The 14,792-nt window shown below is 43.4% G+C and overlaps 1 protein-coding gene across 1 annotated transcript in view; it reads right to left on the bottom strand.

Moving 5' to 3' along the window:
* The window catches only part of LOC144781939 (cytochrome P450 2G1-like), a 729,499-nt gene that overhangs the window by 558,962 nt on the left and 155,745 nt on the right, over positions 1-14,792 (bottom strand). Inside the window, exon 2 of the mRNA XM_078661027.1 lies at positions 8,375-8,591. Coding sequence (XP_078517153.1) covers positions 8,375-8,545 — 171 coding nt within the window. The 5' untranslated portion in view covers positions 8,546-8,591. The remainder of the gene's footprint in view (positions 1-8,374; positions 8,592-14,792) is intronic.

Below are 14,792 nucleotides of genomic sequence, written 5' to 3'. Positions count from 1 at the left end.
CTGCTGTTGGCACTTGTGGCATTGAAAAACAACTTGACCTATCGAGTCACAATTCATTATGGTGACAATATTCAATAACAAAAAGGTGGTAGGAGTTAAAGAGATACACACAAGAAGCGACTACACTCTCTCATGTAAATGCACCACCTATACACAGAAGACATATGTAAAACACATGTACAGCATATAAACAGAGAACTAAGCTTCTCTTCTTAAACCCTTCACTTTCAGGGTGTAGAAAGTTCCTTCAAACACACAGTCACAAATCTCTAACATACATACAAATTAGCATAGAATATCTTTATTCCTATTAACTTTTTCATTACAATAATCCATCACTAATGTTATTTTCCAGTTCAGTCTATTACCTTATCCAGGTTAGCTACATTCTAGAGCATAGATGCATGCATAGGATGATGTGTGGCTGAAGTGTAACTCAGGTTGGAAGCGGCTGTATGTCAGGAGTTATTCGACTTCTACAAAAAGAAAGGGTGTATCAAAGTGTAGATTGGGTGTCTTTAGTTAATTCCATAAAGAAGTAAGAAGTTCCTCGACATCAGTGGTAATGGGATAGCAAAATGGTCCATCTCCACGTGTCCCTCTTGCTCAATGATAAATAGAGTCCATGTCTTGTCGGAATTCCTGGATCCCAAGATCTATTGAAATAGGTGTATCACTTCTGAAATTGACAAGGAATACTTTATCTGCAGGCAGATCAGCTTTGTTAAATCTGATAATAAAGCCTTCTAGAAGGGAATGATTGGGAAGATATTGGGCCAGATGTAGGTAAATGCAGTTTACCAAGTCTTTAATAGTGATTATTAGGGAATCTCTATTAAGGACTCGCAAAATGCTATGTAGGTAGGAATCGCAATGGTTTTTACGATTCCTACACCTTCCTTATTTGCGACTCGCAATTTGCGACTCGCAAATAAGGAATGGCTTCCTATTTATTCCTATGGGCCAGAGGCCCATAAGAATGAATTGGAATTGCGCAGGCAATTTGCGTGTACCCAATAGGTACTCGCAAATTGCATGCGCAATTACAAGGGTGCAAGGGTTCCAAAAGGACACCCTGTTGCACCCCTGAATTGCGCATGTGTGCACATGTGGTGCACATACATGCCCTAGGGCCCTAGGGGCATATATGTGTGCCACATGGCACCTTGAAAAAAGCAAAAAAGTGCTTTTTCAAGGAAATCGCAAATTACCACCAACTTGAAGTTGGCAATGATTTTTTAATACATCTTACTATCAGCACTAATAAGCGAAATAGGTCTATATGGTGATGGGTTAAGTTCAGGTTTGTTCTTTTTCTTAAATACTACTATGGTGGTTTTCAGCCAAGACTCAGGCGTTTGACCCTTTTGAGCTAGTTGAAATAAAGATACAAGTGCTGTCGGAAGTACTTGCTGGAATGTCCTAAAGAATTCTAAAGGTATCCCATCTGGACCCACCACCAACCCGGCAGCTAGAAAGATTATGGCATTTTCGATCTCTTCTCATGCGATTGGAGCTACGAGAATATTATTTTGGTCAGATGAAACCTTCTTTGTTTCCTGATCACTTAAAAATTCCTCTACCGATTCCATGGTCCCATCTTCCTCTGCAGTGTATAGTTGCCGGTAGAAGTTCAGAAATACTTCCAACACTCCTGCCGGAGAATCCTGGATCTGATCATATTGATCTTTGATCCTACAAATTCTATTCAACACTCCCCTTTGTTGTACGCACTTAGCCAAGATCCTCCCTGTATTCTCCCCATGTGCATATATATCACCCCTATACGGTACATATTTAATAGCAAGTTCTTCCCCAAAGTGTTGGTGTATCCTAGATTTTGTAACCCCGATAAGCTGTTGGCACTAATCTGTTTTTTGAGCCTCACCAATTTTCTTCATAAGCTCAACCTCTAACAGTCTAAGCTGTTCGACCAAGCCTCTAATCTTTTCCTGTACCATGCTCTGTCGGTGTATGGAAAAACTAAGAGTCTCACCCCATACAGCCACTTTCAACACGTCCCACACTATAATTTCAGAGGCAGTGCCTCTATTTATATTAAAGAATTCCATAATCCACTTAGCCATCTGCACACAATATGTCTGATCAAATAGCAGTTTTCTTTCAAAAGTCCAAGTCCTTTGGGCTCTTGGGAGGCCGCTTAATGGAAGTTGCACCACTAATGGGTTATGGTCTGAAATGATCCTAGGGGAGAGCTCAATGCTAACTTTCTCAGCAATTTGATATGACATAAAAAAAGAATCCAGGCGGACTAATTTGTTATGGGGAGCTGAGTAAAAAGTGAATCCTGGATCACCCTGCCTTTCCCTATGCCAGACATCAACAAGTCCAGGTTCCCTGACCAGTCCCTGTAAAGTCCTAACTTTTCTTCCCTGATACGGGGGATTACTAAGAAAATTGAAACTACTATCTAAATGGATATTAAAATCACCACAAAGTATTAGCGGGTATGGCTATAAGGCCAATTCTATGCTTGAGTAATTCAAAGCTTCCGGGTCATCCAGATTCAACCCATACAATGAACAGATTGAAAACGGAGTTTCACTGATTACAGCTTCCAGAATCACCCATCGAACAAAATGTATCCTCCTGGGTACATTTACTAATTATAACTCCTCGCTTGCTAAGATACCGACCCCCCTTATTGAAGTGCCTTGATGAGTTCCCTGTCAATAAGTCCTTCAGCCAGCCCAATTTACTCCAGGGTATGTGCGTTTCTTGCAGACATAAGACATCTATCTGCATATATTGTATGAGTTTGGTCAATAAGCCTCTTTTTTTTCTATCATTCACACCACAAATATTTACTTTCAGGATGCTTGTTTCCGGTCCAGGGAAGACATGGCTTGGCAGTTCGGGCTGGACTGTTCCCATGAGGCACAGGGTCAGACTGATTTGCATATGGCCATGTCTGAACTGGGGTGGCTGAGAATGGTGATGGGTTAAACCCAGATCAGTTGACTGGGGGTGAGTGTTTGATTTGCTCAAACGCTCCGTCCATCATCCCCTTTTGTATCGCTTTGTTCGCCCTAAGTTGGCAGGGTATGCTCAGACGTGAGTCCCTTGCTCACTTGGCCACTGGATTCAAGATAGCCTGGCTGATGAGAATTATGAATCCGAAACCGGTCCCAGGATGCTTGTTTCCGGTCCAGGGAAGACATGGCTTGGCAGTTCGGGCTGGACTGTTCCCATGAGGCACAGGGTCAGACTGATTTGCATATGGCCATGTCCGAACTGGGGTGGCTGAGTGAGCTAAAGAATGGTGATGGATTAAACCCAGATCAGTTGACTGGGGGTGAGTGTTTGATTTGCTCAAACGCTCCGTCCATCATCCCCTTTTGTATCACTTTATATGAGTTCATTCGGCACACATTGTTGTTATAGCCATTGTAACATTTCTGTTAATGAACGTCAGTGAAAGATCTGTATAATAAGCTATGCCATCTTTCCTTGTGGTTTGCCTATCATAACTTTAACCTTTGACAATTTTCCCTTTTTCTCCAAATTCTTTAATATTTCTATCCTCACTGTTTCACACACATCTCTCTCGCCTAACTGACTTAGTATATCTGGGTTTTTACTGCCTTCTGTTTTCTATTGTGCACACTACCTACATTGTTTTGGATATAAACTATTTACAATTTGACCCTAGCCCTGGCCCTGTACCACTTATTCTTGTGGCCTTTTGTCAATATCAGCCTTGAGAAACACGTGTCAGCTGTTTTTTCAAATGATTACACTGTTGAAACGAAGTAATTAAAATGGCATATTACGCCTACTAAGCACAACAGAACATGAGTTTTGGAAGATATTATTCCATTCATTAGATCTAATTAATGGGCACATACCTCTATCTACAACTCAAATTGTCCAATGGCTCTTGGGTGCAGCCATTTGTGAGACGTGTGCCATTTCTAACACTGGGTCTTTACCATGGTAGCGTGAATTCTAGATTCATCCACCCATCTCAGAAAACTTTTAAATCATGAATTTATTCATCAATTTATTCCTTCACCCCTAATTGATTCGTCACAAAGAAACTAATCTGGCAATGTATATTTGTTTTGTTTTTACAACTATCATGATTTATTTATTTACAAATGTCAGCAAATATGTAACTCCCCTATGTCAAGAAACTATGGGGCATATTTACAACGAAGTGACGGAGTGCAGCGTTATCCTTCTTGGCTTAACGCTGCACTCCTCCGCTTTAGAAACGCAGAGCTGCTCCATATTTACAAAAATATGGTGCATCTCTATGTTTCCCCCTGTACTGGCGCTAGACTTAGCAACCTAGGGCCTTATTTATGAAGGCCTTGCCCCGTCGGTGCGCCACTTTTAAAATGGGAAAAAGTGACGCACCGGCGGCGCAAGGCCTTCATAAATAAGGCCCCTAGTGCCAACACAGGCACCGATGCACCATTGTGCAAGAGTGTCTGCTTTAAGGGGATGATTGTGGTCTCCCTTCCTGCACATAAACAATTGTTAAATGGTGTTTTGTATCTTTTATGCAGCACACATAGAAGTTGCAAAATGTAATTAATTTTTGTTGATTGCTTGTGGTCTTCCACCCCAGAAATTAACAGGTCCCTATGTTTTCTAACCCAGACTCTTATGGGGGCCTTTACACACCTTATGATATTGGTGTTCCTTCACCGAGGAAAAACTCTAGCTACTCTGTTCATCTGATATTTCTGGACCTACACAATTGTGTGAGAAAATGTACAGGATGGCTTCATACACCATCCTGGTGTCAGGCTTCATCATTGGCCATAGCATGCTCGCCAAAGAATCCTCTAGAATTCTGACAGGCATTTAAAGAGGCAATAACTGTGTTTAGGACATCGCCTAAAAAGTGTTATCATTCACAAACACTCTGATTTACTTATTTGAGGGGTCTGTGACCATTAAAACCTGATACAGCTCACCTTAATGTCCTAATATCTTCTATCATCAACATCCTGAATGCATTAGGAACATGTGCAACAAATCTGTCCTCCCAAATGTGGCTGTTGCAAATTGCTGTCAGTGTTACTAAAGAAACATTAGTTTTCCGACAATTATGACGCATGGTTGTATTTCAAGTTGCAGATGCCACAATAGGCAATGTTCAAGTCCTTATACTAGTACCTTATTGAGAAATGCTTCTCATTCCACCTCTGTTCCTGTTATATAAATCTCTGCGCAAAAGTGTTTAATTCCTCCCTGCTTGTCTAATAATTCACTCTCTACCGTGTCCTCTTCACTCCTCAATCAAATAACTGATCAATTCACCTCCATTAAAGCTTGTTTCCATCATCAGCAAAGATGTGCAGTCAATATGGCATGGATGGGAACTCTTTTCCTCAATCCTTGAGAAGTATTCCACACCTTTTTCAACTGGGATAACGTTGATAGCCTAGTTATCAGCAAATATGTTTACTCCCTAGATTCAGTACCTGTTTTCACAGTGTGTATGCAGCACATTGAGGTTCCATTGATATATATAAAACTTTACAAAATCCCAAGGATGATAATAAAAATTAAATTAAAGAATTGAAGCCCATTCTTAGTGTAATTGATATGTTTAACCACTTTAATTCCATGGTTTGCCTCAGGAATTCAATGAAAGGCTAGCCAAATTAGACATTTTTCATTGCATCTCAATATGGATTATATTTTAGGTAAAACGGTATTTCGGTGCTTTGCGTCCAACAATGCAAATTAACCATCATTCCCATTGATATATGTCTACATTAATTAACACACATCACTATAACATTGGGAATGCATGGTCAAACATCTGCCAAACGTGAGTTTATTACTGTACATTTCCATTACGTTGATAAGACCAGGATATTGTCTCCTGTCTTCCAAGGAAACTACTGTAGAATCATTGAAATAGGAATGAAGAGGGTAATATAGAATTAGGTTTACCAGCTTCCTATGGCTGTTGCAGCGGAGGCCACTAAATGTAGAGTTGTCTGCTTCTTTACTTGATGTTTGTCCCATGAAATGGTGCTGCATCCTGAAGGCACGCAAGAGGAATAAAGAGTGTCGCAGTAGATCTGTCCTTGCCTATATCATCTCCTGAAGTAAGGGGTCCTGTCCTGTTTTAGAAATAAAATAACTTATGCCCTCATGAACAGGGTGGGAGATATTTTTGTCCATTTTCCCTTCTAGGACCCCAATGTCTGATATGGTGGACTTGGACAGAACTGACTGGGATTGCCCAATGAGACTGGCATAAGAGGGAATGCTCTAAAGAAAACGGTATCTGGTCTACTGCCAGTATTTTTCCGACGATGTGTGGCAGCTAATTTGCCAGAAACACAACCCCCACCCCTCCTACACTCACACACAAACACCCCTCCTACACACACACACAAACACATAGACTCTTGTCTTTTAAAAAAGTAGCCAAAAAATCAGCTAGCATCATCTCAGCGATAGAAGACAAGAAAGACCTAGCAAACAGAGCACACGGATGGCTAACGGTGGGTGACTATGAAAAACTGCGGCCACAAGCGTACTTCAGCATCGGCATGAAAATAAATGTTAAAGAAAAATTCTTAAAATTATGCCTCGGGGTAATTCCCATACTTCCACATCTTCCACCTTGGGAGAGAAACAACCCTTCACAACAGTGTCGCATGTGCAAAACCGGCAAAGAGGACATAGTTCATGTGATTTGCATCTGCCGTAGCGTAAAGGACTTGAGGTTCAACCTCTTACGTCCTTTTTTTAACCTACATGCCGTTCGGACCTGTAGACAGGCAGCCAAACTGTGCTTCTCTACTAGCGACATCAAATTGAACTGTCAAGTTGTGAAGTTCTTTGACCTAACAAGAAAGAGACTTAATCATGCCAGATGAACTTTTTAAATCCCTCGAGGGTAACTATAAAACTGTTAATAATACTGTAATTTTATGCATCCTATTTTTGTTATGTTTAAGTAACAACAACTATGGACGTTTCACAATTTTGTAAATATTTTAATTAATCATATACAAATAAAAATATTTACTGACTGACTGGGATTGCCCAATGAGACTGGCATAAGAGGGAATGCTCTAAAGAAAACGGTATCTGGTCTACTGCCAGTATTTTTCCAACGATGTGTCGCAGCTAATTTGCCAGAAACACAACCCCCACCCCTCCTACACACACACACAAACACCCCTCCTACACACACACACAAACACATACACTCGATGAGGCAGGAGAATTAACTTCTGAATATCTACAATGTTTGAAGTATTTCTTCTACAAATTAGGTATTGAGGGGCTCATTTATAAGCCCATTGCACCACCGGTGCGTCACCTTTTGTAATGCTCCGGTGGCAGGAGCCTGCTCCATATTTACCAGGCAGCACAAAGCCACTTTTTTGGGCATAATGCTGCCTTGTAAATGGTTTCCCTTTAGTGCAGTTTTCTTCGCTAACGAGTCTTGCAATGGCTGTTGCTGTGGCCTCTCCCAGCAACATTCATGGCTTTTTGACACTGCCCCCTGACACTTTTTGACACTGCCCCTGATTCAACACTAATCGTAACTCTGAGGCATGCCAAAAACATATGCCTCCCCAGGGGAGGCTTAAGGGAGGCATAATGAGGAGAAGCACACATTCTGCAGCACATATAGAAAGAGGAAAAAGCCTCTTGTGATTGTTTTTGGGCAGGAAGGTTTCCCTTCATGCACAAAAACAATCATCCTCGAACGCAGGCACCCTTGTAACATGGTGGAAAGGTGGCTGCATTGGCGCATGGCAGCCTATTGTGCCCCAGCACTGGGAGAAAGGGCAGGAATGATAGATAAGGCACATTCCTTCCCTTTTCATATGCCGTAGGGCAGCGCAGCAGGAAGGCCTGCGGCTCTGCCCTACGGAAAAACCTCATAAATGAGTCCCTGAGTCTCTACACTTGCCCAAGAATCCCAAGCGAGTCATTGAAGACATTAGGACAAATCCCCCAAAATGTTGGAATCTCCGAATGCATAGGCATATGCCTATGCATTGCTGCGATTAAAAACAGTTTACCCGATTTGAACACCCATGTCTCATTTAAATGGAGTGATTCAGAGTTTTAGAATTTCTACTTGGAAATGTATGATTTACTTGTGTACTTTCCAATACTTTTCCAGTATTACATGAGAATCATTTAATTACACACTTGTAAGTGCAGTTCAGTGTTGGATTGTCATAACTAATGTATGCATGCTAGAAAATAAGGATTTTTGAGTGGGCACCTAATTTGGAATGTAGTTCCCTTACCAACCACCTTCAGTTGGAAACATTTGTAGACAATATATAATACATGTATTGAGGAAGCATATCCCTTAGAAATATGCAAAAATACAAAAACAAAATAAACTTACTGCCAGCAGGGAGCTCACAATTTCCCCGCTCTTTATTTGAAGGAAGTTTCCAATCAAAGGTAGAGGAAAGGGTCCAGGTGGTAGATTGAGCTTCTTGTTCCAGGCAATAATTAGAAACAGGCAGGAGAGCCAGGCAATGAGCAAGGAAGTGACTATTCCAAAGAAATCCATTGGGTTACACGTTGATTAGATTAAGTTTGTATTTGCAGGAAACTCCCTTTAAAAGAAGATTTAACAAAATTACATCTTAGGCCATGGAGAGGCATTGTAGAAGCACAATTATAAAAAATGATTTGGACTGAACATACCCTAAATTAACATTCTGCTTGCATTGTGATTCAGTTGCCACCCCAACTTGGAAGTCAGTAATTAATTAATGGTTTGCTACCAATATTCCTGTTCCAGATATTGATACATATGGCACAGCATCACTATTTGGAAGGGATACCCACAACACACCTCTTCCATAATGCAAGAGGGTCTCTATTTATAAACACATTTTAGAAGTTGTTAAAACATTAGCAAACCCTAAGATAGGTTTAGTACAAAGCAAACAGCTTTTTCGCAGCAGCAACCCCTCTAATTTTGTGAATCAGAAGTTTTCCAATGGCTAAAAAGTTTACTACATCTCACCTGAGGGTACTCAATCCTATGAAATTCTTGCATGTAGGGGTGTTAAAAATGTAAAAAGGTAGAATTCATCAGAAAGTACAGAATACAACAGTAGCACAACTTTACTAACTATCCGCATTCACGTTTGTGATATCTTGCAGCTAACATATGCAATATTAATACATAAAGGGTCTTACTTAAAGGAACACGACAAGATGAACATTCAAAATTATGAACAACCTCAACAGAGATATTTTATTGAAAAACCTAGTGTAATTTAGAATTTTAGGGAGCAGGACTGGCAAATCTGCAATTTTCTAGCAAACCCAATATGTGCATCCTAATATCGCACTAGTGTGCAAATGCTAGAGGACGCAACGGGTGATGCTAGCATAGTAAGATTGCACACATATGTGAAAATACTGCACCTATTCAGTATTTTAATGACAAATGCAAATTGATCTCTTACACAAGAAACACTCAGGAACTGCTCAGAAGGTCTGGTAAATATATCAGGAACAAGAGATTTTACACAGCCAAAATGCCATCAGATGTCTTGCGTGAGGGTTGTTATCTCTTTTTTCCAAAGCATATCCAGTGCAGATGAGTGTCAATCACTACTATTCAAAGCACGTCTAGGATCAACAGAGGTTGACATTTCCAGTGCATAGCATAACACAGCTGTAGATTCTCAATTCTATGTCTGGACCTGAGGCAAGGATAATGCTTTTCTTCTTCGCTTTAATTGAATAGCAGTCCTGTAAAAACATTAGAGAAATGACAAATCCCATGAATATCAGGGGACCAGTTAATTGGAGTTCAACAAAATCATTAACCAAGCAGGGAGCCACAAATTCATTATAGTCCCACAAAAATGTCCCTCCCTCTCAGGCGTGTCGGGGCTCTGAGGTGTGGACCCCTGACTGCTGGTGGCCTCAGCATTTGTCTAGGGGCCTCAAATCACATTCCTCAGTATAGTGTGATCGAGGGAGAGGTGTGGCGCTGCGGCCAGGGCGACTGACGCTGGAATCTGGGGATCTCAGTTCGATCCCCAGCTCCGGCAGCAGGTTAGCCCAGCACCATGTGACTCTGGGCAATAGCTTGCTTAATTTTCCCAATGGCTCCCAGCCCCTAGAGATCCTTACAGGTGATTGTTCGCGCTTTACAAATGTGGATTATTATATTGTTATTATCAATAGGGCACAACGGCTGTGTCGTCCTAAAAAGAAGCACCCCAGGCCCGGAGTGTGCACACCCCAAGGGAGTCTATTTTTGCAGACAATGGCAATTTTTCAAATGAAATACTTATGTACTATGTGATGTCATGGATGCATCAATCCAATGGATTGTCTCAGAAGCCTTAGTGTCTCTCGAAAACAAGTTAAGGATGCTGGCAGTTCAATGCCTTAAAACCCTTCAACCCAAGGGCAGAACCCAGGGGGCCTCCACCTCCTAAGCCTACGTTCAGACCCAAGACACCCAAGCATGCTTGTACCAAGTGCACTTGCACAGGTCTAGACACCTTTGCTCCCCTAAAGGGTGCCTTCATAAACCATAGCTCCTTGGAGCCAGCAGACCCCTCAATCTTCCCCCGCCCTTCATCCCTAACCTGGAGATCCCCTTGACCTCCCCAGTCTCCTGACAGGGATGCATCCCCATTTTCTGACGCAGACTTGGAGCCCAACAGACCCTGGCATCCCCAACCGACATCTGCGCCACCTGACGGCAATGATTCCTACACAATAGCTCAATAGGTTCTCCTGGATGTGGATGACCCTCTACACCCCAGATTCTCGGACGGGGTCCTGGCGGAGAAAGTGGCAAACCTATATGGCTGAGCAGCTTAGGAAAGACATGGACAAGGAGGTTCGCAATTGCCTCAAGGCAGAATATCCCCATTCCTCACTGACAAACAAAGTGGCCCTTATGCCAGAGAACAATCCACATCTGGCAACCTTTCTTGACAAATATATTTGAGACCCCAAGAATGGCGATCCTGTCAAGACAAACCTTTGGACACAGTAGGGCTCATAACCAAAATTATGGATATGTAGGAGGATGCCAAGGCCTTCAGTTCCATCATTTCACCCAAAGTTCTCTCCAGAAGTCCCAGAAGAGCAATAATCTTTCTAGATAATGCCAACTGTGCCCTATCCACAGAGAGGATATACTCCCTCCTAATTAAGACCGACCTCAAGCTAGGGGAGCTATCCAATTCCAAAGTAGGTCCGGTGGCGCAAGACGGACTATTTGGCAAGCCCTTAATTAAAGGGAGTGTCAAATTTGTTGCCACTTTTAGTTCCTTAGACAAGGCCCAATCCTCAATCAAGAAAATATTTTATCCCTGGGGTTTTCACCAGGGCCGAACGTAGAGGGGAATGCTCCAGCGGCCGCGGGCAAAAGCAGGCCTGCCTCTGGGGCACAGCCTCTAAATGTGGCCAATTCCAAGAACAATCCCGATTCTGAGATTTTTATCAAACCCGCTCATATACCAGACACAGCGGCTCCAGAGGTGGACATCAGGACAGACACCAACAGAACACTTCTCACAGTGACTGTCATACCATTCTCTCAAGGGCAATATGGGGAAGACTGGCACACTTTGTCCACATCCAACGCTTTGGATCTTGCAATCTATCCAAGGATTCCACATAGAGTCCATCTTTCAGTCCGTACCTCCACCATCCCTTAATTTTTCCACAAAGCAGTCAGAATTGGTGGAAGCAGAAATATAAAGCCCCTTATCCAAAGGGGCCATTGTCCAGACAATTCCCCATCCTCGTGCCATCCTCAGCAATATTTTTGTGGTGGACAAACACGATGGTCGGAAACTCCCAGTAATCTCAAACACCTCAACGAGTCGCTGGTCTACCACCACTTAAAAATGGAAGGTATTCATCTGCTCCGAGCACTTCTCCTTCCCAACAATTGGCTGGTTTGTCTGGACTTAAAAGATGCATACCTCACGGTTCCCATCTCCCCCTCGGTGCTTCCTCCCGTTTTAATGTCTCCACATTATCTAACAATTCCCAATCCTCCCCTTCAGCCTCTCCTCTGTCCCCTGGTGCTTCACCAAGGTCCTTCGACCAGTGGTGGAACGCCTTCGAGCCAGAGGAGTTCACCTAATAATATACCTGGACGATCTCCTGTTTATGAACCAGGATCAGGGAGCCTTACAAACTCATCTTCAGTGGGTGGTTGTTCTTCTACCATCTTTGTACTTTCACATCAACAAGAAAAAGGCAGTATTGACTCCAACTCCATAGTCTTCCTAGGGTTTGTGGTGGACTCCGTTCAAGTGAGCATCATTCGTCCCTCATGAAAAATTGCCTAGAAGCGGCAAGAATTGGCTCGCACCCTGGGAAAACCGGTCACCTCCCTCCGTCAAGTAGCAAGAGTAGTCAGCCTCTTCTCCTTATCCATCCAAGCCATATTTCTGGGCCCCCTGCACTGCAGGTCCCTCCAGTGCCAAAAGATATCTCACTTACGGAAAGGCCTCACATACTCAGAATGTTTTTCCTTGTCGGTGGAGGTGAAAGCAGAACTCAAATGGTGGTTGGCGCACATGGAGGCAAAGAACTGTTGTGCCATTTTCGGGTCCAGTCTTAACCTAGTGATGGAGTCAGATGACGGGGAGAGCCTTAGAAGCTCTCCCCGTGACAGCTGCAGGGGCTGCGAGCTAACGCTGCATCATCAGTACTTGTGGACAACTAATTAGCCAATTTTAATCGTTTTTAAACTTTTACAGTAAAAGTGTTGGATCGTATTTTTAACTTGTATTTTGGGGGGCTCTTCATCTAGAAATTACTGGGAATAAGAATTGAGGCACACTGACACTCTTTCACGCTCCCTCCTCCTGCCACCACCGACGTAGACCATTTCAGGCGTCGGCCGGCGGTGGGCGCCATCTTAGGAGAGCGGGGTCAGCGCTCTAGTCGCGCAGGACTCCCGCCCTCCGACGATATTTAAATTCATCATTCAGAGGCCGCATTGCCTTAGAAGCTCTCCCCGTGACAGCTGCAGGGGCTGCGAGCTAACGCTGCATCATCAGTACTTGTGGACAACTAATTAGCCAATTTTAATCGTTTTTAAACTTTTACAGTAAAAGTGTTGGATCGTATTTTTAACTTGTATTTTGGGGGGCTCTTCATCTAGAAATTACTGGGAATAAGAATTGAGGCACACTGACACTCTTTCACGCTCCCTCCTCCTGCCACCACCGACGTAGACCATTTCAGGCATCGGCCGGCGGTGGGCGCCATCTTAGGAGAGCGGGGTCAGCGCTCTAGTCGCGCAGGACTCCCGCCCTCCGACGATATTTAAATTCATCATTCAGAGGCCGCATTGCCTTAGAAGCTCTCCCCGTGACAGCTGCAGGGGCTGCGAGCTAACGCTGCATCATCAGTACTTGTGGACAACTAATTAGCCAATTTTAATCGTTTTTAAACTTTTACAGTAAAAGTGTTGGATCGTATTTTAAACTTGTATTTTGGGGGGCTCTTCATCTAGAAATTACTGGGAATAAGAATTGAGGCACACTGACACTCTTTCACGCTCCCTCCTCCTGCCACCACCGACGTAGACCATTTCAGGCGTCGGCCGGCGGTGGGCGCCATCTTAGGAGAGCGGGGTCAGCGCTCTAGTCACGCAGGACTCCCACCCTCCTCTTACTATAATATGTGTGTCATAACCAGACGGCGCAGCGGGCTGGCGCAGCGGGCGCGCCGGGCGCGTGCCGAAGCCGCGCCAAAGCCAAGCCCGTCTGCGCCCGTCCGAGCCTGGACCGAGCCCAGGGCCACCCCCCCTGTCTCACCAATAGCACCACGGTTAGTGTATTCCTCATATGATTTACATGCATTGAATAATACCTTCCACAACACACACGATCCACCGGTGTGTATCTATGCAGATCCTACTGGAGGTCCTTTTATGTGCACTCTGTGCAAAAACATCATACAAAACAAACAGATACCTCCTAAACGATTACAGGCAGCACTAGTGAACGCGCGCTCACTACCTTGCCACAAGATTGAAATACTGGAACTGCTTGCCAGTCATGATATCGATCTTCTGTTTCTGACCGAAACTTGGGGAGATGAAGCCTCAGGACCAGATTTTAAAGCCGCTATGCCAGAGGATTATTGTGTCTATAGACAAGATCGCAAGGCACCAAAAAAAGGTGGTGGTATCGCAATAATTTACCGCAACACTCTGCGAGTAAAAGCTATTGACCTTAAACATGCGGCATGTGAGGCCCTGGTATTTACTGTTTTGCGCAATACCAATCAATCATTCACGGGCACACTACTTTACCGCCCCCCAGGTTCTCGCAACGCTTTTTTGTCCCAACTTCATCAAATAAGTGAACTAGTTGTTGAATATAAATACTTCACTATAATGGGTGATTTTAACTTCCATTTAGAATCTCAGACGGATAAAGACACGGCCCAGCTCATCGTGGACCTATCTGCTGTAGACTTAGAACAACTGATAACGACTCCCACACATAAGGCAGGACACACGCTTGACGGTATTTTTTCCAATAACCCTCTCATTACTGTGAACAAAGTACTACCTCTTATTTGGTCTGACCACTCTGCTATACTTTTTGATATTAAAACCAAACCAAAGACAGGTAAAAATTCCTCACATAACTCTCTTTCAACCACCAGAGATTGGCGAAACTTGGACTATAACCATCTTGATCTGATTCTCACCAACGCGTTTGTACACGCAGAGGGGGAAACAGACCCAAATACTGCAGCCGCCACTTACACTTCCATTCTGGAAAGGACGCTTCAAACTC

This window comes from Lissotriton helveticus, chromosome 9 (genome assembly GCF_964261635.1).
Source record: "Lissotriton helveticus chromosome 9, aLisHel1.1, whole genome shotgun sequence".
NCBI lineage: Eukaryota > Metazoa > Chordata > Amphibia > Caudata > Salamandridae > Lissotriton > Lissotriton helveticus.
This window is presented reverse-complemented; position numbering and strand designations above follow the sequence as displayed.